The sequence below is a fragment of the Amblyomma americanum genome, chromosome 1 (assembly GCF_052857255.1).
Source record: "Amblyomma americanum isolate KBUSLIRL-KWMA chromosome 1, ASM5285725v1, whole genome shotgun sequence".
NCBI classification, from domain to species: domain Eukaryota; kingdom Metazoa; phylum Arthropoda; class Arachnida; order Ixodida; family Ixodidae; genus Amblyomma; species Amblyomma americanum.
Genome location: NC_135497.1, coordinates 144480462 through 144506868, shown reverse-complemented (window position 1 = coordinate 144506868; position 26407 = coordinate 144480462). Strand labels below are relative to the sequence as shown.

The following is a 26407-nucleotide window of genomic DNA, read 5'->3' as shown; positions in this document are numbered from 1 at the left end:
TCTAAACTAAATGAAACAATGCATTAGATAGTACTTCATCCCACTACTATGACAAATGTGTCAGCGAGAGCATTGAGAAAAAACAGAAAGCATCAAAATGTAACATTTTTTTATTGTGGTAGCAATGATGACTATGTAGTACAGCTTATAACTACACAATTTACACCGCGAAGCCATGCTTTTGGCTGTACAGTGAAGGCAGTGATTTAGAAATAAAACAAGGAGGCATTACATGTTTAAAATAGATACTACAGAGATCCTTTAGAAGCAATGATTTTTTCGATTCCTTGCCACTGACGATGAACAGCTTCTGATAAAGCAAGCAGGAATGTCCTTAGTGTCAGTGCATTGTCCTGAAAAATTAATGCAGCCCATGAAATTCAATTGAGAAAAGTATGAGTACAATGTCAAGAAATGTAACAGATGCTGAACTTCCAAATGCGAAATATAACACTGGAAGCGCGAACAAAAATAGAGGCTTCCAAAAGAAGTCAGGCTCTCAGGGCCACCGTTAGCATGTGATGCGCAGTAGAAGTGATCACAGTATAATCTGACAACTAGAACTGGAATCCTGCAAAAGCAAACCAGAAAATGCGGTGGCTCTACATGCCACTGTTTTAACCATATGCTACAGACATGATGATGCTAGAGATGTGATGACAATCACTGATCAAAATAAAAATTGTTTCCAATAAAGATCACAATACCTCTCAGTTGCTACCAAAACAATTGCTTAAAAATGACTGCATACATAAAGTGCTTAAAGAGACACCAAATTATTGTAGTGCATTTTGGCTTTCAAATGATGCGTAAGGCATATGTAAACATGAATCACAAACTGAAACTCGCCTACGCTTAGCACCTAACTTACAATTGAATTTACTCTTCCATGTAGTTTTGGTTTCGTTTTCAACAGTTGGTTGCAATGTCACAAGTGAGCACCAGATCAGTGAAGCATACAAAAAAGTGCAATATAATAGCTCTTTGTTCACTTGCTACCATTACAGGTTCTGGAGAAGTTTAACATAAGAGTCTGAATAAATTAAACTGACACAGCAGTGGTTATATTGCAGTTTGTGTACGCCTCCTGTGGTCTCATACTCACTTGTGACATCGCACCAATTGCGTGGCACCTGAAAATAAAATTACACAGGAAAAAAAATTTCAATTATAGATTATTTATTAAGTGCTGCCAAAATCCATGTGCCAATCAATGTTTACAATGTTTACACATAATTGCAAAGCAAAAATAAACTTAAAAATTTTGTACCTCCACTCCTTTAAAGAAACACCGTTTTAACTCCAGCTAGCCTTTTTCCATTAATTTAATCATTACAACATCTTCCATCACACCTTCGGCCATCATTGATGCCCTGAGGCAACAAATCTTGGTTAAAAAAAAGAGCTCCCATAAAGTAGACAGCGGCAACACGAGTAAGAAACAGATGTGCTGACCAATGCTTTGCCTATCTACATCATCCTGTGTCGTGTTCACTTTGCTATGTTATTTCTGCCATTACCACCCCAAATTAATCATGCATAACCCAGCGCCTTGTTCCCTGGCATTATATGAGAAAATTCTGAGGTTAATTGAGCCACTTTAAACTAAAAAAAAACTTCCACTTGAAAGCTAGTTTTCAACAGCACTAAATGCATACAAGATAAATTCTGTGCAAGACTGGCTGTGATGTCAAAAAACTATGCTGCAGTTGCAAATGTGGTGGCATACGCAGCCAGTGCTACCTGTGTTGAAAAGTGCTGTGGATCGGGCAAGTTGGTGCAAGTATGACAATTTTCAAAGCTCTAAAACAACATGGACGAAGAAAGAACAGACAAGAACGAGCACTCGTCCTTGTCTGTTCTTTCTCGTCTTGTTTTTTTTTTTAGCGCTTTGAAAAATGCCTGTGTTGATGTCACACTTTTTATGTTTCCAGCTTCCCAGCAAAGTTTCTCTTTCTTGACAAGACACATTACCAAGCTCACTGCAGCACTGATTTTTGGGGCCCTAATCTTTGTGCGTAGTGAACCACTGGTGGACCGCCCTTAGACTTTCAGGGGTGCAGGATGACGCACCAGTGAGCCTCCAGCAAAGTCAACTTATTGGAATCGACAATAGATGACAACAGAAACTCTCATGTGTGTCTTCGCACGCTCCTTTAAAAATCTGAGCGGTCCCAAGGCTTCACAGTGTTAAAAAAATCTCTTCATTACACAGAAGAGCCTGAACACACTTAAGAATATTAGAGAATAATACATAATAATAATAATAAAGCTGAGCCGTCTACAAGTAAAGTTAAACAACCATGCACAAGTGAAAGCACTGCACATAGCTGCATAGCACAGGCAGTATTGAAGATATACATATATCTTCGATACTATTTTATGATACATCTGTTGCACTGGCGGCGCCATCTTGTTCGTCGGCCATGGAGATTCGGCAAAGCAGGGAAGTGTGTTTTGCGGGAGGCTTGAAGATGCTTTTTCAGCTGCTTTACCAATGTCGCAAAAACTTTGTATGGCCAAAACTGCACTAAATTTTAAGACTTGCAAAATAATGTCTTCAAGCCTGCCACAAGCTATCTCACATTCCAAATCTCCATGGTCAACAAACGATATAGCGCCACTGGTGCAACCGCTGAGAGCATCTTGTTTTGTTTTGTTGCTGCCGCAGAATATGCGAGCATCAGACTTCTTCTGATCGATTAAGGTAAGTACCCCAACGAATGTGGTATAAAACAATTTTGCCAACAAATGGCATTTCTGTCCGAAATTTGGGCTTGAATAAATCACTGGTTAAAAATATAAATGAAAATGTACCACAACGTGCTTAAGCTAAGCCTAAAATAGTTTTGCCAAAAAAAAAATGTATATACAATTGTGAGGTGAGCTCATCTGAATGTTTCAAAATGGAGCGAAACGAGGCACTGCTCAATAATCGATAAAGAATCCAAATTTTTAGAAAACACCCCACAAATTTTTTAATGACATCTGCACAGATTCTGACTTTCGATATGATTCAGATCGTGTATTTTTTGACGGTATAAAAATCCTATTTATAATTTAAATAAAATATAAAAAATACACTATTTAGACATTATTTTAAAAACATCTCAACCATCGCTTTGAAATTAAGAAATCGCCATCTTCATTCCCTAGATGTCTATTACTTACAAAATTGTTACAGCTGATGAAACTGAGTACGTGGAAGTGAAATAAAATGCCATGTTGCAGAAAAGTGCATTTTGAACCATAAACAGCCGTTTATTTTACCCTGAGGTAGTCCAAGTAAAAATACAAATGAAGCTGGGTTCAGTAAGCCAGTTTATTACCTATCATTTCTAAAGTTCTAAAAAAAGTATTTTTGCTTGAAGCAAGAAAAAAATTTTTGAAGCTGAGCTCTTGCACCGTAAGTTGTGTTGCTCTTACTGCTGTTAATTAAAAAAACATCTAAATAAGAAAGATTAGCAAGATAAGTTTTGCCTCAAAAACTTTCAGCTCTCATTTTTTTTTGCTGTTTGAATTCTAGCCTTTAACAGAAAATGTTCAACTTCAAACACCTGTTAAACACAGTGCTGGGGAAGAAATTGGAGAGGACACTTAAGCTCTGCCTTAAGGTTATTACGCAATAGCGTAGTGGGTTAGGCTTTCCATTCTGAGCAGTTTGACACCTTTGAACACATTTTTCATTTTTTTAATTGTTACAATTAAATAATCAATCACTTAGACACAATTTTTTTAATTAGCATCATCAAGCATTGGCATTTCATTCTGAACATTTTGACCCCTTTGAACCCCCCTTTTCCAATTTTTTTTTATTTCTTTTATTACAATGATGTCATTAACTTGTCATCACCTATCACACAACAACCGTCAATCACTAGAACCACAAATTACCATGATACTATTTTTTTTACACAGTCCCCGATTATAGGTCACCGTTTCAAATCCCTGCCACGAGCTAGGCTCTAACATAACTAGAAACTTTATGTTGCACGAAACGCTGAATCTTATGACACCATCCGGAACATCCTGTGGGAAACGGTTGGCATGATTACTGTTCTTTTTTTACGCAGCCCCCAATTATTTCCGACACGCGGTGCGGACTATGCCAACGGCTTTTCGACCGAACAAGCTGTATACGCTGTAGCATAATAACTTTTACGCTTCTCCAGGCGCACAGTAAAGCTGTAGCAACAAACGATGAGAACAAGAAACAGGTTCAAGTTTATTTGCATGTAGTCAAGTGCTCAAAGACTTGTTCGCATGAAGAACATCAGCTTTAAAAAAAAATTTTTTGCTAGGCTCCGTATGGAAGTGATCGTGTCAATGTCACCATGGCTTCATTCCAATACTAAAGTTTTCACGAAACTAGCTACGTTGACAGTGGAGCTTAAAGAAATCCGTGCGGCTGGATTCGTTTCAACCCTTTCAAACAGAGTGTGCCATGTCAGACACTAGCAATTATTAGCAACTTCAGTGGTGTATCGAAGTATTGATGATACAGTATCGAGTACCAGTGCCGGAAATCAATTATGGTTCGTTATCTCATATCAGTATTGGAAATACAATCTTTGAGAGTATCGGTATCGAAGATAAAAATGAATGCTGTTTAAGCAAGTCGTATAAACCTGTTCACATGTGCTGTATTAGCCCGTTCACCAACTGAATTGTTTCGTGTATGACAGAAGTTCTCTAGGAACTGAGCCAAGAAAAGTCAAATGTGCGTGGTAGTACATTACTAATGATTTTTTTTTTTTTAGTGCAACTCAAAGCATTAAAAGAATGACACATTAAGCCCATGCGTCAATCTCCTCACATAATGGCTTCATGTTTTTTCATGCAAATTCAAAAAAGAGTTCTCACCGCAAAACAAATGGAGTGTGCAATGAAGGGCAGTTTTCGTAGCTGCCTCCCACTCAGGCCAACAGCACTGCTGCACAAGGAGCGGAACAGTGCCTTCAGTTCACCATTTTTCTCATCACTGCTGCTTTCAAGTAAACTAGAGACGTCGTCTATGACGGACACCTGGAAAAGACACACTCAGACATATCAGTATAAATGTAATGCAGATGGTATAATGTCTACCAACATTTAATGGCACTGGCTCAAGCACTTCACAAATAAAATGAGGTTCCACGTTGTTCCATTGATGCCTGGCAAATTGGCGATTTTCACAAAAAGTACACTGCAGTGGCAGTGTACCAAGAAGGATCGGCGAGCGGAACCGCATTGTTTGCTCCGAACCACTCGTGCATTCCAACACTGTTGTCAGAGTTTTACTGTAAAATATTTCTTGGGAGCGCTGTTACATGGATGTCTGCAAGTTAACGACAGAAGAGCTGCTAATGTCACGGCATGATTTTTTGATGCCAAGAGTAGAGACAGAGCATGCGAACAGAATTCCATGCTGCAGTGAAACGCTTGCAGGACCATGACAGCACAGTTCTTATTAGGCACCCAACACTTAATATTTCTAAAAACATGATTTGCCTGGATTAAAGGGGCCTATGTATACATATGAAAAAAAAAAAATTGTCGCCAAGAACACCACTAATGGTCACATTTCATGCACGAAGAGTTTTCAGAGACAGTCTCTGTAACTACAGGCTTTATTACGGCATGCATATACAGTGAAATAGTGCTTTCTTGTCCACGAAAAGGGGTGGGAGATTTAATGATATTTTTCTAGTAGCATACCATTCTGCTCATTTCTGCACTTTGAGTGCTCAATGCATTCACTGTCTCTGGAATCAGCCAGGCAGATGCATGACAAGAATCAAATAGAATTGAATGAAAAAATTGTATCATAGTGGCCTTACGTTCATTACATGCCTTCCATCCACTGCATGCTAACAAACTAAGGGCACAATGTACAGCTAATTGCTTCAAGAAGACAGTGCACGGAAACAGGTAACCTCATTGGTCTCACTTTTCATTGGTATACATACATAAAAATCTATGTTCATTTAATGTAGCACATGGTTAATAAAATTCATGAGCATGACAAAATGCAAAAGGCTGCAGCTTCATCAGTGAAAACCCAAGCGACAATAACTGCCAAATTTTTCTACCTTATTTGGTGAGAAGCAGCATGGCAAATTGACAATCGCCAGGTCTTGCTCACCTGATCACCGGGTTTTGCCATTCACTCGCTATACGTAATTCTTCATCATTGATGTGATTAATTTTAAATTCTCTTCAAAGAGCACATTGACAACCTACGCTCTTCCCAGCCATTTTCAAATCACGGACAGCAATTTCATTGTTTTTCGTTTACAGTAGCTGACCAATTTTTTGGACTCCAATAATTTAGACTTGCAGATATTTCAGATTCTGGAGTCCAAAAGTTTGGCTTTTCGGACTAAGATAGACATCAACAATATTGTGATTGTTCTTAAATGAAAGTGTTTTTTCGGCCTAATATAGGTGTGAGTGGGCATTGCTTCACAACCAACTGGTTCTCCACCACCGTGAAAGGCCCCATCTTGGATTTAAACAGAGTCTGCAGGCGCTGACTAAGTGAATTGGACAGCCTGGCTTGTATAGGCTTGAATGTTTGTTTTTCATCGTTGCCACTCGCCATAATGGTGCACTCCGCTACCATCGAAATGGCCTACAAAAGCACGTGATCGCTTAGTGAAACAGAACAGCTGCAGCATCTGCTGTGGCTTGGATGATGCCACCTGCAGTGCAGGGCAGGAGATGTGGTTGTGGTGGGGGGTAGGTGCATTCGGACGGGTTCATGTGATCCTGAGCATTGTCTATAAAAATTGACTGTTCTTGCTTCACATGACACCTGCATTCATTTGTGGCATGACCTGCGACCGTGTCACAATGTCTGGGATCATGACGTGAGGTGGTGAGGACATGACGAAAGCCTGGCTATGGCTGAGATAGTCAATATTATAGCTTGCAAGTGGAACATAAGAAATGACGGATTTTGCGATTTTTAAAGCCGCTTTTTCAGATTTTTTTTTTTAAGGTCACATATCTTTCTGACTGTTCGATTATTTAAACCATTTTCCTGCCAAGTCTGAAAAATCGGTCGGCGACTGTATTCCTTTCCATCGAGAACAGAGATTGTTTGACTCACATGAGGTTGGTTCAATCAGCACAAAAACTGTAAATTTATCGCGAAATTTTAGAAGCACAATTCCAGATAGGCTGAACCTGGAAGCAGTCCTCTGAAGCACAATACTGAATCAACTGAGATGGCCCCTCTATGCCGTGAAAATTGCCAATGATGTTCACATTATAGACGTGTAAACCACCAGCATAATCAAGCGTACTGATTTCAGCCTTCTTTGTATTCAGTGTTTCACGTATAATAGGAGCTAGGGGAAGAAAGTACTATCAGAATTTGCGAGGCAAGCTGAAACAGCAGTATCAGCAGTGCCTCACGCACAGTAGGGGATTACTTTATTTTTGTCTTAACTAATGGAATGGTTGAGGACAGGCTTAATTTTAGCATAGCTGGAGGTGTATCAAAGCTGTTCCATCCTCTGAATGAAACATGTGAGATGTCGTCGTACAAAAGACTGCAGACTCACTTCGAAATGCATCATCATTTTCTTCTGCACTCGCCATCTTCGTAAAGCCGTAAGCCTCCCACGCGCTTCGCTGCTACCTGTTCCTGTATTTCGCTGCTACCTGTTCCAGTAAAGATTGATTCGGTATAGATAAGCTCCGCGAACTGTGACTACTGTTCAAGTTTGTGCAGTGGACGACGTCCAAGAATGGTAGGAATTCGAAACTGCGCATGTGCAATGTGCTGACTGCGGAGAATATCAGCCCCATCATTTCAAAGGCTCCCTTGTAGCTTGAATTTCATTTTGTTTAATGAAGATTTTGATATCCCTTGCAGTTTTAATTAAGGAGGTTTCATTGCACACAACACATGGTGGCTTGGGCATTGACGACGATGGCGAATGAGATCCGAAAAATCAAGTAGTCAGTTGCGGTGCGGCCGAAATTTCAGGTGCCCTTTTACATTGTCTCTATGGGCCATGTCGTGGTGCCGTGAAAAAGTCCGAATGATAAAGCGTGTCCGAAAAACCAGGGGTACGAATTTTCAATCTCAACCGTAATTGAAATAAAAAGTTTTTTTTTTTAATTCGTGTATGGGCCACACCTTCAAAATTCACATCAGAATTAAAAACTCGGTACAAACTCGGCCCTTACATGAGTTTATACGGTAGATACTGCGAGGCCTTCGCTTGTGTAGCATTTGCAACATACAGTGAAGTGTTACCGAAACTGCTGAGCAAGTTTTTATCACACATGCAAAAGAAAGCTGATGAGCAGCACAGACAGCTTTGAAAAACAACAAGAAATGGATATGCCATAAGTGGGACATTTGAGTACAGAATGGCCAGCGCTTTGTGCAAACAAAATGCTTGCGTGGCATCCAAACAACAGAATAAAGCTGAACGTCTCATTCTCACAATGAGGATGGACGAAGCAGCTGCGCAAGGCATCCACCCCTGGCGCTCCGTCAAAAGCTCAGGCTTCACACATACCTCGGGTTTTCCAGCTTTGCTAGTGAAGTAGTGCTTTCACGGTAAAAAAGACCAGCAACATGCCGAACCGGCACACGACTGGGCTTGCCTCGTTGAAGCGTGTCTGACACCCGCAACTGTCACAGGCTGGTAGCAAAGCTCAGAAAACGAAACCACACAGCGACAAGGCGACTCCAGTCGACACAGCCCTGCTTTGGGCCACATCCGAGTTGACCGGTTGGAGGGGCCGCAATTTCAGGTCACACAGCGCCACAAACCTGACGTATCCGACCTCGGTCGCTGCTTTTTCATGTACTGGGAGCGTTGGAGGGAGACGAAAAGTTTGACTTAACTGAATATATGAGAAATCGGGGTACAAATTAAGCGCCTTTAAAATGAACTGAAATTTAGTCAGCCAACCAAAATTTCGAAATTTGTCTTAAGCAAAAGCACAAATTATCTGTCTGAATTATTGCGAGTCTACTGTGCCTGCATGCTGTATATGAAAAGCTCCCAACCATAGCACCTGTAATCAGTGGGTGTACCCACAGCGTGGACACATCACAATAGCAGGTCAAGATAGCAGTACTGGTTCCATGTTTCAAATAGTGAGTATAAAAAATTCCATGAACAATTTTCCCCTCTGCACTCTGTGGCTCTGTTGAACATAAGTTCATGATACACTTCAGTCTGGCCAGTAGAAAAAATTAAAGCACATGTACAATAGCATGACCTACCCTTCTCAGTTCTTCCATGCAGGACATGAATATCTTTGATATGCATGTCTGGCTAGGATAGTCAAGGTGATACTTGAAGTCTGCCCTGTCTACGAAAGCCAGGTCGATGACACCACTGATGTTGGAAGTTGTCAGAATGAAAACATTTGGGTACCTGTGCAAGATTAGAGAGAGCGTTGTTGGGCGAGTCGGTCAGACATTTCAACAAAAGGTACTGCGCGACCACAGACAAGGACAAGAAGGTTAACACAACAAGCACTGACTCGCAACCATTTTATTCAACAGAAAAAACACATTTTATATCCTCGAAATGCCATATCTAAGACTACGAGCAGTTAGAAAATCTGCCTTCTTTTTCATACAAGTTAATCGACGGGTCACTGACATAGTCATCCTCATCTTTCCTTACGAAAAATGCCTCAGCAAGTATACATGCGACCTGATCTTTGCTTCTCCTCAAATTTTGTTTTTTTCCAGCAAAGTTTGTTGCGTTAACTTTGTTGTGTAAACCTTGTCGTCCATGTCTATGTGTGCGCAGTACCTTTCGTTAATAAGTACCTGTGCAAGTAGAGCCACATTAGAGCATGATGAGATAGGCAAAAGAATGCCATTATTCAGCTCCTGAAAAAATTACCGTGCTATATATATATATATATATATATATATATATATATATATATATATATATATATATATATATATATATATATATATATATATATATATATATGAAGGGAGCTGACAGTCACCGAAACCAAGGTGCATAGGTCCCCTATGCACTATGGTTTTGGTGACTGTTAGCTCCCTTCATAAGTTTGTCTAACGGGCCCCTCATTTTCTTTACCTTTATATATATATATATATATATTAAAGTGCTCATATGATACTGTTGAATATGATAATTTAGAAGCATGTCATAACAGCATGGCAGCCTTCATGAATCCTCCTGATCTGATTATAAAGCAAACTCGTATGAAGTACTTCAGTATTGCATTGCACAGACATTAAAATCCTGTTTCTTGACCAACACACAGTACCGAACAATGCACCACGCACGCAAGCATGTATAAATGCTTCTCTTGGGTAAATAACAGGCAGTGGGTTTTTACTACCACAACTGAAAGCAGTATTTACACTGTTTCTTTTATTATTTTTCCACAATGTAAATCTGGGTACGGCATCTATGGTGAGGCCAGACCACGGTGAAAGAATACATTTAAGTGGTGACACTCCGCCTGACGAATCTTGTTCGCTGCTCCTAGTGTTTCTTTTGAATGCCGACAGATGGCGCCACACGATGTAGGCTTGTCAAGTTGTCAAGCTATGGATGCCAGACTGCAGGTGTTGTGACTGTTTGGTGCCACGGTGTGTACGTGTGCTTGCTTAAGTGAGGCAAGGCACAGAAGGGCAGAAACAGCTGTCCACACTGGGTCATTTTACACTACTTTGTGTTCTACTTGCTAGGACCACATGAATGGGCTGAACAGCAGTGCGGACACTGCCTCGTGGTCCTTCAGAGCTTGTTATTAAAATCGATTCACTGCAAGGTTGGTTTTTTTTTTTCATGCATCCACACGACTGCTGCGAGCATGGTTAGCTATACCAGCTCTTAAGGCCGAACCACAAGTCAGCATTTCTTCAGCGTCACGTCAACACTGGCTACTGGTGTCACCAGAAGCGAAATTCTGGCCCTTGGAGCGAGGCGATGTAGGGAGACTCAGATATCTGGGCAGGCTAATCTCAGTGTCGAAGCCAGAACTGCCTCGCAGGCGGGGATTTGTGGGGACCAAAGACCAGCGCGCATTGCAGCGACTTCCAGATTAATCAATGCCGCTTCTGTACCCGCCATAGGTGCGGCCCATTTCTGCGAAGGTAGCAGTGCCTCTTCTGTCCCTGCACTATTGGCCCCGCTGCCCCTGCAGTAGGTTCCAGTCACCACTGGATAGGACGAATAGCTGCGGAAAGGGAATAATTGAGAGGCTTTCTCCACGATTTCTCCATACCGCCGTCCGGAGACGTCAGCCCGTACGCCCTCATGTGTTTGTTCACCCTCTCCTGCGCTTTTCTAATGACCACTGCAGCTTGTATCAAACTGCAGCACAAAAGGCTAGTTCAAACAAACCTTGATCGTGCACGGTGCCCACCACAATGTTGAAGCGAGATCCTAACGTTTGCACCTTGAGATGCGCTCTCGATGCACAAAACATAGACAAACACAACTTAAAATGCCACCGAAAACTGGGCACGCTGCTTAGCTGCGTCTTCCAATCAGCACCCGGTTAGACCACGCCCCGCAGCGTCCCTATGCCGCTGCAGTCAGCGCATGTACAAGAGCGTGAACATTATCTGCACCCTATCTGCCGCGGCAGGTGGTCAGTGTCGACACCTAAATATATTCTTATGCCGTAGGCCAGACCAAAGAAGCTGAATTTCATGGTAGGAGCAATGGTGGCAATGTCTATCTCTAGGGGAGAAAACTGTGGAAGTCTTTCCAGTGCCAGTTTCGTACCATAAAAGATGGCACCACCACCTCTGACTGATGAGTTTTACTCTTTTCGCCTGGCTTTTCCAGTGATGCCGCTGAATTTTGGCTTGCTTTGCCACAAACAGGCAAGGTTTATGGTTTATGGGGGTTTAACGACCCAAAGCGACCGCAGTGAAGGGCTCTGGAATTTCAACCACCTGGGGTTCTTTAACGTGCACTGACATTGTACAGTACAAGGGACTCTAGAATTTTGCCCCCATCGAAATTCGAGCACTGCGGCAGGGATCGAACCCATGTCTTTCAATGGAGAATTTCGCCTCCATCGAAATTCATAAACAGGCAAGTGCCACAGCTAAATGTGATATTAAGCACAGAGGAGCACTCAATGCTACTTCTATTTGAAATGTCAGCAGAAACAAGTCGGCAGTCTGGCAGGGAAAGCACAAGGACCTGTCTGCCAGAGTAGCATTTGGTACGCTCTCAATGCCTGTAATTGACATAGGTTAGCTAAAGAACCTGTTCTGGACGCTCTCAATGCCTGTAATTGACATAGGTTAGCTAAAGAACCTGTTCAAGTCCAGCTTTCTTGGACATCACTAATAATTGTGAGGCAACAGTGGAATATTGTAAGATACTCCCAGCAAAAAAACCCATTAGGTCCAAATGGGCTTCTCAACTGGATCCAAATGGAATAAACTGGATTCAACAGGACAGCCAACTGGATTCATGAATCCAAATAGGCAGTCCAATTGAGTTCACTTGATTCCAATTAGAGAGCCCAATTGAGTTCACTTGATTCCAGCTGGAGAGTCCAACAGGTTTTCATGCTTCCAACTGGATCACCCAACTGGTTCCTAGGGTTCCAATCGGATCGTTTTCTAGGTTCAAGCTAAATAGTGTAATTGTTGCATAAGCATTAAAAATGTGCCAACCTGGGGAAAAAAACATTGAGTCCGATTAGGCATTCTAAATGGAATCAAATGGACTCAATAGGTTAGCCAAAAGGACTAATGAATCTCATTGGGTTCAATTGAATCATCCATTTGGGAGATCCGAATAGAGCGCATGACTGGACATTCCGATTGGAGCATGGACCTCCCAATTGGATGACCCAATTGGAAGCCAATTATTTTCATGACCGAGATCTCCATATTGCTCTGTGTAATGAAGTAATGTAAGAAGTAATGAGTTTCTCGGAAAAAGATACCGTATTTACACAACTGTAAGTGGATCCCCCATATTGCACCAGGAAAAAAAAAATGAAACCCATGCCTGTGGGCACACCCTTCAGCGGGCGTCATTGGGGTAAGGGACACACGGTGAGGTGTGTCGCCCTAATCGGTTGCGAGCTACTGCGAGCAGCGATTTTTAAAATTATTTCTTAATTACATGGTCCACGCAGAGCTTGCAAATTTGACTCGAATACACACAAAGACCACATCTATGGCACTAGAATATGCCTAACAAAATCATTTCAGGCTCTAAGAGTAGAATGCGATAACGTCAGCGGGCCGCCTCCGCTTATCAGCAACCGCCATCGGCCGCTGTGTGCGGAGACAGTGCGGGAGTGCCGGGGTGCCGGTGTGCCGGTTGTGCGCAATGACGACTCTCACATTAAAATGTATTAGTCACTGGACTACTCGTCCTCAAGGCTGGTTCACATGCAAGTGATTGAGCGGCATGCCGCAGCGAAAATTTCCAACTTATTGGAACCTCGCCGCTCATCGCCACAGCGGCAGGATTTGCTAGCATTTTTTGCTTGCATGTGAAACAGGCTTCACTAGCGCTGACATTGCTATCGCTGCTGCGGGGTCACAGCACGTCGCTCCAACGTCGTGGTCCAGCGAAATCCTCCACATGGCAAACAACCACGCCATGCCATCACAAGGAACAGCTGAAAATTTTGCCTCGCTGCAGCCGCCACACCTGTATCGCCCGTTCCGAGATGTCGAACTTACGGCCTCGTACGCAGTTGTACGTTTCTTCGGCGTAAAGAATGACAGCCATCTTGAATGTAGCCGTAAACAAGTGCCTGGCGCTTACCGGACCCGGAGCACAAATGACCACTGACGAAGCACTACATTAAAAATTGGTAAAAACGTGGCCGGCAGCCATCGAATGCGTCAAACAAAGCCAAAGAGTAGCTATGCGTGCTATGCATGTGCTATACGGGAGCGGCGCAGGCTCTTCCATCAGCTAGCGACATTCCCCGGAAGCGCTGCCCTTCCGAGTGCTGGTGCTGCCACGATTGGAACCGTTGGAATAGTGGCCCTTCCATCAACTATCGACACTTCCTTGAGCGCCAAGTGCACAGTTAAAAAAAAAAATCGTTCCGGCAAAGCGCGCAGAATAGACGAACGCTACTGGGTAGAGCAGTAGAGCAAACAGAATTGCAACCACGCTGTAGCATCCCAGATATCTCGCTTGTCTCGCCTTCATTTATGGTGCTATGATTTGGTTTCAATTGTAAGGCGACCCCCCCCCCCCCCCCCCCCCTTTTCGAATTTTAAGATTAAAAAAATAATTTGACTTACAATCGTGTAAATACAGTATTAGTCAGGTTCTTCGTTTTCATAAACCCAATTTTACCTGATTTTTGCACCCTGAACATGTTCCTCCCTGATATTTAGAACAACAGTGCCCACGGAACCGCTCTGCCCCCAGTTGGCTTGCGGGCAAGAGCCGGCCGACAGAGAATCCTAGACTGCAGGTGCCATGGCGCCATCTTGTACAAAAATTTCTACAAAATGGCACTGCACCCTGAAGCGAAATGTCTCAGCCGAAGACGAAAACCAGTTCACGTTATGGAAATTGGGGAAGCCTACTGCATCCATTCCAGAGTGGCTGCTGAGTCAGTCATTTGATGACTACTGACCTCTCTTGATTACTGTGACTGCCATGTAGACTCGCTTTGCAGGTAGATTAACCAGTACTTGCTGGAATCAAGCCTCCCAATACAGGTGTTGAAGCCATGGACTATTGGCACAACGCAACTGTGCACTACCCTGAGCTAGCAAATGCCGCGTTGACATTGTTGTGCCTAGCTAATGGCGACTGTGATGTTGAGAGAACATTCTCTCAGCTGAAATACCTCAAAGACCTGGCAGGTCCTGTATGGAAACTGAAATGCTGCGCATGCAGATAATTATGTATGTTAACAAGGATGTGTAAAAAAGTCGATGACCAGCTTGTGTGAATAAAATGTTTTATGTCCCAAAACAAATCCAAGCTCTACTACCAGTAACTATGAATTATCAAAGAAACGTTGAATTCCGGAATATTTTTTTTGAGAATTCCAATTTTCCCCGCTTACGAGCCTAAAACATAACCCTAATTGTGACCCTCCAATTGAAAATAACTCGAATAAATTATTACAGTTTGTAAACTTAGACCAAAAAAAACTGGATTTCAGAATGCTTCCACGGAAAACCTGATTTCTGCTATTCTTTATTTCCGCTGCCCCAGCTCAGGTGCCGCCGCCGTAGTGATGGCAGATGCCGGGGTTAGCAAAAATCTTTTACCTTCCTTTTTGTTTTAATTTTGCATTAAACACTTACTACTACTACTACTACTCCTCTATTATCAACTTGAAAAATAGTGCCCGATGTTTTGCCCCCAAATTAAAAAAAATATAAAACCAGAAAACAAAGAACCCTAGGTATTGGCAGCTCAATCTGCTGATTGTTATCATTTCCACCACTGTGCGGTCCTGATTAAATACTACAATAACTTAACTCAATGGACCAGCATCACTGGCTTCAGGGGGAGGGTCCAATGAATGGTACATAGTATAAGCTCGAAGCTACTTCCAGTGGACATAGATTGAACACTCCGGTTTTGTGTCACCTCTTCAGGCTTTTAGTATTCCTATGCTTATGTGTCATACATGCCTGTCTGTGGCCCACTTCAAGCTGCCACTTCATTTGGGAGACAACAGTTAAGTCAACAGTTCTTATAGATTCAAAATGAAACCAAATGGTGTCCAACTACGTTTTGTGACCAATCGGGACAGTCGAATTGGAACATTTAATTGTAATGCTCCAGGCATTCTAATTGGTTCCAAAAACACCACTGGGAATTTTCATTTGCACCCAATGCTTTTTTTGGCCAGGGCTTTTAAGATAATATATTGATGAGAATGGCTAACCTTCTGATGCTTAGCAAAATCGCTTTAAAGTTTGTCCTGTGCTTGCACCGAGTAGTTAAGACTGCCATAGTAAACCAATGGGGTGCATTTTTGACAGTAAATAGCAGAAAACTACAAGCATCTCAAGGAGAGATCTGTGAATATATTGATTGCTACAGTGCAATCTTGCAAGATGCAAAAAAATTCCATTCTGTTAAAAACAACTTCCTGTTGACAAAAATGCGCTTGTCTAGAAATTCTGGGTATGTCACAAGAACAACTGCTCGGACAGGCCAAAGCACTTGAAACTTCTGAACAGTTAGCTCATCTATTTGTTTTAAACTTCAGCAGAATACCTGTGTGCACAAAAATATTTGAGCAGTTAGCATACAAAGCATTAAAAATGAAACAACAGGCTCATACCCAGCTACTACGCCTACTCCTAACTCCAAAAACAAGCAGACATAGAAAAGCTATGGCCATACACACAAGCAAAAGTGTGCATGGTGCACAATGGCTTTCCTGTGATGCATTACAAGCTGTAATCCCATGGCAGAAAGAAAAAAAAATGCAATTGGCATTCAAATTTGCTTACCTCTTCAAGATATCAATTTGTGTCAGCAAAGCATTGACAACACGAATGGCATCGGATGGTTCATTGCCACAAATGGCGGCACTTCGGCAGTGGGCCAAGCTTTCAACCTACAAAAATAGATTTTATAAACTATACAAGCCGAATCAGTAAAGGCTAATACTCAGACAAAAAGAAAGGAGAAGGAGGCAGGAAGCTCTTTACACACATTAAATGCACTCAAAACTGAAGAACTGCAAAAATTCTGAGTCACAACTAGCATATTCAATGTCAGCCTGTGAAGAAATGAAAACATGAAAGTACAATTAAAAATTTGGTAAAAAATCATTAAAGGTGTATGATATTAATATGCACCTTCGGTAATTTTTCCTGGTTCAAAATGTAAACCATCACATAAGCAAGCATCGCCATATCTCCCCACATCATATCATTGCAGTCCTGAATTATAGGGTTTCTAGCCGTAATGTACAAATATGGCATTATTGCAAAAACTGACTGCCTTCATGTTACTATATTTTACGAGCAGCAGACCAAATAGTGTCAGGAATTTTTTTATAAAGTTATGCCCAGCCTTCAGTTAGTTTTGTCCAAGGAGTACACAGTGATACCCATGCAGTATGAACAAAGACAGGTAAAAACAGTTCCAAAAAATTCAGAAAACTCTATCTATGCCAGCAACATATTGCCCTGAAGATTGCTGGCACCTTGTAGGCTGCTGGCAGGCTTAGTTTCAGAAAACATACTAAACTATAAAGCTCTTCTATGACTCTGGAGCTGCAAGTACTACTGGAATTTAACTTGTTTTCAGCTTTCAGCATACGACAGTCACAGAATAAAAAAAGAAATGGTCTTGAAAGAAAAACAGATTTTCATTTTTAGTGTTTACTACACATGAAGTTAATGAAAATTTTTGAAAATATGTTACAGGTGCCTACCTCATCGATGAGAACAAACACAAGTGTAGTGCCATCATCAATTAGGGTCAGTATCTTCTGGAACATTTTCATTACTAATTTTCCACTCTGAAAAATAAACAGGGGAAGGAGTGGTATACACTCCATTGAGACAATGCAGTACAAAAGGCAAGGCAAAGGGTTGGGCTGGAAAGTGGCCAAGATTGTGAATCGCACTGTAAGAATACAAGACTGACATATAGCATCATACCAGGTATGCATTTGTTTATGTCTCCGTCTCTAGTATCCCTTGCAGCACGACTCACAATTTTTTAACTAGTATCACAGCTTAACAGTACCAAGCATACAAACCTAAGCAGCTACTGCTACACAATGATTAGATGCTATAAAGATATTTGGATTTAGTAATTGGCTTGTCATGCATGCAGCCCACTAAACACACAGTGGCCAAGAGAGGTTATTCATCAGCAGCTGTAGATAACTGGATATCCTCTGCAAAAGTTGCTCATTTCTCTCAATCATCACGGCACCAAGCCCGCTATGGCTACACCTGTATAAATTGTAAACACTGTAAACACCTCCGAAAACCACTTGGAGAAGAGACTGTGGCTGTTGATCTCCAAGAGTTGACCTTGGGAAAAACGAGAGCGTAGCCTAATGGTGAGCTTCTGTGCAAGGGCTTTGCACAAGGATGTTTTGCCTGTGCCAGGAGGTCCTGTAATCAAGACGAGGAATAAAGAAGTTACTATGACACCCTTATACACAAACATACACACTGCTAGACAAGCAACCGCACCGACATAATGCACCACAGTTCCTTTGGTCAGAGTGTCACATTCTTTTCTTTCTAGTTTGCCTCCCCATTATGACAGACCCCTCTTAAAATGTTCACATTCCAAGATGTTAGAGCACTGCATTGTAGATGTGGCAGTGTTCAGGAATGAAGATTGCACAGAAAGCCCAGTCAGCTGCTAATGCAATTATATTTTGTCTCAGAAACAGATAAATCAAGCAAAAAAATAAATAAAACAGTTACTGAGAACCACCTACTCTTACAAGAAAAAATGTTAAGCCTAAGAAGAAAAAATATGGCACAGCATGGAACAACAGCCCTTTTTCAGGTATACAGAATGGACTGAAAATTTAGCCACTTGAAGAAGCCCTGCAGTTCACTCAGAAATAACTGCTAGATTCTGCAGCATATAATCTCCATAAGACATGGCCAAGTTCATAAGCAGTGGTTCAACCTGCACAAATTTAGGAATTTAAATGCAGCATGTCACTGTACCAAACAGAACTTTGTTCCCGCCATTTAATACATATGAGCCCTACTGAAAGGCAGTGGTTACATTAATTTCCTCTTCAAAAGCACGCAACCAGCAAAATGCAAGAGTAGCTTGCAGTAACAAGATTGAATGCAACGATACATGCAATGGCATGCAGAACCTGTCTCACCGTGTAAAAGCACAACTTTGTTCCATGATATGATGTTAGGGTCCACTTTCTTGTCAGCAAACAACAGGGCCGTAGAAGAATAGCTCAGCAGCTGTTTGGGCAATAACATTCAAACCATGCAGGGCAACACCTTCATACACCATTATTTAAATTTTTTCTTTATTTCAGTGATTATAAAAGCAGAAATAACTTTGCAGATGAAATAAATGGAAAGAAATACAGTGAAACCTTGTTGATATGTTTCTTAAAGAATGCAAAAAAAAAACTTAATATCCTAATAAAGAATCATTCAAAAACCCCAATTTTGAAAAATTTAATTATTGAATGAGGTACATTTTATACATTTTACATTTTCACTTCATAAAAATCTCGATTAGCATTCCTATAGGCATTTGTTGTTCTCGGCGAGGAAGAAACTTCGCAACTGGTCTGTTTACAGCAATGGCAAAATTAGCCCTCCTTTTCGTTTACGAATGCTTCGCCCCCTTGCATAAATCCGCATAGGTGGTCAGGTTTCTATGCAGTGCGCAGCGATGGGCAGAGGCCGCAACAATGACATCACATAGGGCGACGCTCCGTTTCCAGCTAATAAACAGATGTTTCAAGGAATTAAACCAATGCCGCCGACGGTGAAGCCCACGAAGCATTGTTTGGCGGTGTTGGAAAGCTCACTGTAGCTCGTGGTCGAAGGTAGCGGACATCTGAAATTTCGGCAACAATGACGTCATCACGAGTTTCTCCACAATTCTCTAACGTAGTGAGGAGAAGACTGACTATCGCTGCGGTTTTAATTGGCGATTACGTCCCTATTGTATATGCTGGCGAAAAAATACTTGGCATGCTTTACTTTGAAGCTTCATAGATTCGATTTCTTGAAGAACCTCAAATTCTCAATAAACCATTTCACCTTCCCTTTAAAAGCCGGATAAAAATATTGCAGCACTGCCAAGTGCAGTACCATGTTGGTATATAAGCGAAGGAGCCAACGCTCTTCACTTTTGGTTAGCCCTTTCGCAGAGGGATGAAAGCAGCTATGCTGTGTTTGATATAACTGAATTTCTTTGTAAGTGACAGCCAGATTAGGTTCCGATACCTTAGGCAGCGAGTGTCGAAGCAATGCTTGGTGGTTGAGCGCGCGGGCTCAGGCGTCTGCAGCCTCATTTCACTCTAGTCCCGCATGTGCTGGGGTCCAGACGACACCACGTGTGTCCGGGCGATCCCGGTACTTGCATCTATGTAAAATATGGGTGGCGCATTGAGATACGCGTCCTTGTTGTACATTTCCACAGGCTTCCCGGGAGTCTGGTTCTGCAGCGGCGAGTGCTATGGCGACCTCCTCCATGTGTGTAATGTTTGGGGCACGGAAAGTGAGTCCCTGAGTGTACATGTTTTGATGGATTACTGCAGCCGTATACCATGCCCCGTGGTGTGGGCCAACAGCATCTGTGTAGAAGACTCCGTAGCAAGAGCCACAGCGGTCATTAAGGGCCGTCGCGCACGCGGTTAGACGGCCCTTGTGAGTCTCCTTTGTCATGTTCTGCGGCAGAGGTTGGACCTGTAGCGCGTGGCGCCAGTCCCCTGGGACCTTGGTCCTTTCCTCTGCATGCACTTTGTAGGCAATGTGCAGGCGGTTTAGGAGGCTTCTGTTGGCTGAGGATTTGTTCAACTGCAAGTATTGGTTGTTTAAGTGCGCCTCACGTAGCTCCCCAAAGGCGTTGGTCATCACGAGATTGATGAGCTGTTGATTAGATGTTATTATGGGGAGGTCGAGGGCACGCTTATAGATTTTGCGAAGGATCACCTCTAGGGCGTTCTAGTCACATTTCCGTGAATGGGCCACTCACATGTAAAGACATTATGTTTTTTTTTTTAAGCTTCGCTCATTTGCACCACAGTACTGCAGAGAAGTAACAATGGTGGATTGGTGGATAATAACAGCTGCATTTCAGCTCGTGTCGCGTGCTCTCACATTCGAACCACTCATATGTTTGCACACGTGCAGCTGGTCCCTGAATGTATTATACGATCAGGAAAATTGGAAATTGGTTTTGAGGAAAGGAAATGGCGGAGTAACTGTCTCACATACCTCAGGGGACACCTGAACTGCACCATAAGGAAGGGGGAAAGGAAAGAGCAAAAGAAGAAAGGAAGAGGTGCCGTAGTGGAGGTGTGAAGTAGTCATGAATTGCCAGGAGACTGCTGCAACTCCAGAGTGAACATGGAGCTGGCCAACATTTTTTAAGATCAAATCAAGAAAAAGTGCATTAGCAACCTATTCGAAACCTCCAGCTCTGTGCAGCCATCCTTTTTTCAGGGAACAATGCAGCTGCCCCATTTAGGATGTTGGCTTCATTTCATGTGCAAGTGATCACCAACTACACGTATTTTAATATTCAGCGTTCTTATTTGTGGAAAGCAATCAAGACAGCAAGTGAGCGTTCCAGAAAGATTTTGAGATTGTTCATCTATGCAGAAATCCATGAACTAGCCAGCTTCTGTAAGTGCTGACTGCAAGTCAAGAATAAATATTTGCATCGCCAGAATAATTTGGACCACCTCGGGATCTTTAACGTGCACTGACATCACACAGCACATGGGGCGTCTTTTGTGTTTCGCCTCCATCAAAACACGGCTGCCACGATCAGGTTCGAACCCAGGTACTCCAGCTCGGTAGACGAGCGCCTTAGCCACTGAGCCACCGCAGTGGGTTGTACGATCAGGATTTCTCAAAAGTTTTGAACATAGTAACCAGAAAATCGTGCTATGCAGGAACGTATTAACTGGAGGGTAAATAGTATAATTCTATGGGACATTTTTATTGCCCGCGATTTTTATGAGCACATGAACCAGAAACGCAGCAACAAGGTTTTACTGTGTAACATGTAGGGGCCTAAAGATCAGAAGAAAAAAAAAACCCTCACTTGTAACATGCGATAAATGTGAGTCTACCACAGTTATTTTTTAAGTGCTACAACCACGATGTTATGCCGTAGTCATTTGGGTATACCAGCACTGTTACTGCAATGCCATTCTGCATTTTGACTGACAACAGCAATGACGGATCTCATTGTAGGCACTTCAGCTGACATATGCATGTAGTACTGTATACGTCACACACACAAGACTTACCAAACTACAGTTAAATTACAGGAAAAAAGAAAATCATAAACTGGTGCCAACTTTTACGAAAGTAAATGGACAGCAGGCTGTTAATAGTACTTCTGTAGCTCACAACCCCTTTCAGTCCTGGGAGCATCAACGGACACCACAACATAGATATTCTGCTTGAGTTTCAGTACCAGATGAAAATGCTGTCAATTTTTAATAGGATAGTTTCTCCAGGATCCCTGTTGCTATCGGCACCGTTGTTAACGCATCTCCATGGAGAAGTGCGGTCTAAGGAAGAAGCAGCAGCAGCATGGTAGGCATGGAGTGAAGAAGCCGAGGTATAGAAAATTTGAAAATTTATAGCTCACTAACCATCCCCTCTTTTAAGCTCACATTTTAAAATGTTTTGTGAAACGCCTATCCAAGCTCATATTCGCATCGTAAATATTATTGAAAGCGTAGGGGCTGCACTGCATCACATTTTTGACATGTGCAATTTTGACACCACCAGGGCTCAGTGGTTGCTAGCGGTGGCCATTCAGTGATGATAGGTAATTTTTCTAGAGGAAGTTCTGCTAGCCTCTTTGTGGATGCACCTATACAGGGACAATTGAAACACTTCAATTCTACGACTCAATAAAAATCACAGTGGGGCCGAGCTACTTGGCTTCGTAGCCAGTTGTAAAGCATTTCGTATATGAGTAGCCTAAACCAGTCATGTCACAACAGAAGCCGACTGTCTCACCTTTGTACATGATCATGATTAGCAGAATTCAAACAAACTATGCACAGGCTTTTTTAATGCAATTGATCACTGCTTGTGCGTAAAGCTTCGAATTTCAATTCGTTTTATATTGCCGTGAATCTTTGCCCCGTTTGTTCGTTCACACTCAAAACCGCCGGCACGCGGCTTTATCATTTTGTTTTGTAATGCGAGATGCGACCAGACTTATCTTCATTGATTGTTGCTGCGTGCAAATGCTTCCACATTTTTCCAGATTCTTGTAGGTGCTTTTGGTTCTTTATCTCGAAGGTTCCTTGCCAGCTTTAAATTGCACACGACCAAGAACTGCATGGCATTCAGTTCGATGACCGCCGAGAATGCTTGAAGGTATCGTAGCCACTGAGTAATTCAGTTCTTAGTGGGTGTGAGTCAGCCCCTTAAACAGTTAATTTTGGAAGCCTCTTCGTTCTCTTCCTGACTGCTGGAGTATCGTCACCGCAACGTGAGTTTGCATCAAGCATTGAACATTAATATATATATTATGTAAATGAGCATTAAATAAATAAATAACAAAATAAGCTCGAAGTCTTGCCTCCCCACTGAAAAAAAATTCCGGAGTCCCTGCACCTATACTGATGAGTTTGTTGGACTGTTGACATGAATATTCCTCGCGGCAAATGTACAAAATCTTAAAATTGGCTCTTTGATTAACTCCATGGAAAATGGAATTTTCACTATCGTATGAGGTGAATGTTGAGATCAAGTCTGGAAATGAGGATGTCAGCGAACAGCAACCGGAGCAAAGGAACAGTGAGAATAAATGGACGCCTGACCTTACGTTTTTATTCCTTTTTTTCTACCGCTCTTTCCATTCTGTGAGCATCGCCAGTGAGCTGCAAGAAGCGAGCGGGGCATTCACACTGAACCTCACGCACCGCCGCCCATGCAGCACGTGTTAGGTTCTGTTTACGGGGGTTTAACGTCCTAAAGCGACTCAGGCTATGAAGGACACCGTAGTGAAGGGCTCCGGAAATTTCGACCACCTGGGGTTCTTTAACGTGCACTGACATTGCACAGTACACGGGCCTCAAGAATTTCACCTTCATCTAAATTCAACCGCCGCGGCTGGGATTGAACCCACGTCTTTCGGGTCAGCAGCCGAGCGCCATAACCACTGAGACACCGTGGCAGCTCATGCAGCACATGTGGTGTAATCTCAACGCTGGGAGCAATGCAGCATGTTTGGCTACTTTTTCTTGAGAACACTTATTTGGTGTGCTCATAAACAGCTTCTGCTTTCTCTCCAGCTGAGAGATATCTATGACGCATAAGCCTATGGGTGAGAGAAAATTTCTTGCTGCCTGTGCAGAACAGCATTTGGTCAAGATGTAGGCATGACAGATTATCTTCCTGTTTATGAATTCTTCTATAATAGACAGCTGGCTTGAAAACAGGCACAAGCAAGATGACAACTTAGATGTACCGGGTTCTAGCTCAGCCTTGCTGAAGCGCTTCATGAAGCTCGATAGAAGAGGGCATTACAGATTTGAGGAAAGCCTTCATTTTGTCAACAGTCGCCTTTCAGGAAGGCCATACAAGTTTTGAACATGTGTGTTGTTAATGTGACATACTATCAGCTAGAACACATGCCTGTCAGCAACAAGAACGAGGAAAAATGACACAAATCACTGCAAAAGAAGTCATCTCACGCAGAAAGTGCTTTTTGCACTACTTAAAAGATGAGCATAGTAAGACACAAGTGCACTGCCCATAAGGACAGCGGCAATGAGACTCGCGTCAGTCGAAACACACAGATTGGCCAGTGCTGTGCATGCTACCATTCACAAACATAACTGGCATGCAAACATGTGGTTCCCCCCACCACCTCATACCTCATTTTTGACAGGACTTTCATAGATGAGGTTCTCCCATAGCCCTTCTAGATGCACTGATGGAAGAACCCAATGATTTGCTGCTGCCATACCATCTTCAAGTTCCTCTAAGCCAGTCTCATCATAGCTAAGATAGTAGACATGCACCACCAGAGTGGCGTCATCCAGTCTTTCCTAAGATAAAAAAAAATTCATGAAGCAAAACAAAGTCAAAAACAAAATCAATCACTTATTAGTAAATAACAGTATCTCACTAGGCTAATTTTTCATTGCATAAACAAAACTTAACTGCATAAAACTGTTCTGTATGCATCCAAAAACACGTACAATACACTGCTACCTCACGCACGCACTGCAGCTTCCTCCACATGACTGGTGCAAGATGTCCTTTCTTTTTTTTTTTTTGGGGGGGGGGGGGGGGGGGGAGAGAAAGGATTATCAGTATCAGCACCCATTTCAATCATTTTTAAGGTGTGAGAAACGTTCGAGTGGTAGGCTGGTGGAACACCAGAAGTCCCTATTACATGACAACATCATGCATCAGTGGTTTTCATCACAGGGATGAATTTATGGGTAACTCTTGTGGGCGATGGTTAGGAGGGGGTGGTCCCATATTCACCATGCATTTTTTGGCAGCAGTGCTTCTTCAAAAGAAAATTCTTGCTTAAGGGAGGGGGGCCAGTACCCATGTGGGCTTGACTGCCAGTGACATGTTCTGCCAGGAAGGAGTGCGAGCACCATCGTAAAAGCACTGTTGCCATGTCCTATCACTAGCCGCCAGAGAATGTCAAGGAGTAAAAGGTAACGGTAAGATGCCACTGGCTATCCATCTCTGCCTTAAGCTCACCTATGCTCTGCAAGAGTAAGTAAAAAAGATGTCATACCATTGTAGAAATAATGCAAAGGTTACTCTATTACACTGTGAAGATATTGGTCATGATAACAGTCACAATAATTAACAAAAAAAGTGATGCCCTGCAGCTGGCTCCGCATTCTTTTTCAGTTTCTGCTTTTGCCAGCATGCACTACCACTACAAATTAGGTGTTACCAGCATCAAATTACCTATACATGGAAATGAATCTACAGAATCAGGTACTCTAGACAATAAGTTCTCTGTTGTACTACAAAGAACAGGGGACTTAACATCACTTGTTGAACTTTTCATGAGAAAGTTAGTTTGTAAAAACATGAAACTGTCTACTACAAATGTTTCGATACATTCATTGCTAAGCATTATATTTGTTCTGCAATGCAGTGATATATATGGCAGGTATGTGCATTGGCTCTATGCTGTGTAGAAGCCTCCCAAGTGCAAGCAAGGCTTGCAAGTCATGCCATTGAGCACAAAACAGCACAGTGTTACGCCTGCATGATAATGTTCTGTGTTGCAGACACTGTTGGTTCAAACAGCATCAGCAAGTTAGTTAATCATGCATGAAATCATAGAATACGCTGCAAAGTGCCAATGAATAAGAAAACAACTCAAAGAGCCATGAGTAAATTCTGAAAACCAGAGAGCACTACAGAGAAAACAGAAATAAAAGAATGCCACTACTCTAGTGTAATCACTCACCACATTATCTTTGTCATATTCAGTTACTACCTTGTCCACTTGACCTGCTAGAGGGGTCCCAGCAAAATCTGTCAAAATATGTGGGTAGCCCCTTTGCCGCACCAGTCCTTCAACATGAGTAATGATCACGTTCTCTGCTAGGGTGCTGAAAGAAAAAAAGAGAGTGCAACCAACTCAGTTAAATATACAACCATGAAAAAAGATTCTACGTAAGCGCAGCATAGAGTATGAATATAGCTGTCATATTCAAATTACAAGTGCGAGCAATATGAAAGGAAACATGTTGGCATGTGCTGATGCAG

The 26407-nt window shown here is 42.3% G+C and overlaps 1 protein-coding gene across 1 annotated transcript in view; it reads right to left on the bottom strand.

The window, feature by feature from the left end:
* Positions 1-92: 92 nt before the first annotated feature.
* Positions 93-26407, bottom strand: part of pch2 (pachytene checkpoint 2 protein) — a 30472-nt gene continuing 4157 nt past the window's right edge. The window contains exons 2-10 of the mRNA XM_077647143.1: positions 26106-26250; positions 24532-24705; positions 18808-18898; positions 17931-18067; positions 17374-17460; positions 16442-16548; positions 9236-9389; positions 4864-5025; positions 93-353 (exon numbers count right to left, since the gene is read on the bottom strand). Of these exons, the coding sequence (XP_077503269.1) occupies positions 249-353; positions 4864-5025; positions 9236-9389; positions 16442-16548; positions 17374-17460; positions 17931-18067; positions 18808-18898; positions 24532-24705; positions 26106-26250 (1162 nt within the window). The 3' untranslated portion in view covers positions 93-248. The remainder of the gene's footprint in view (positions 354-4863; positions 5026-9235; positions 9390-16441; positions 16549-17373; positions 17461-17930; positions 18068-18807; positions 18899-24531; positions 24706-26105; positions 26251-26407) is intronic.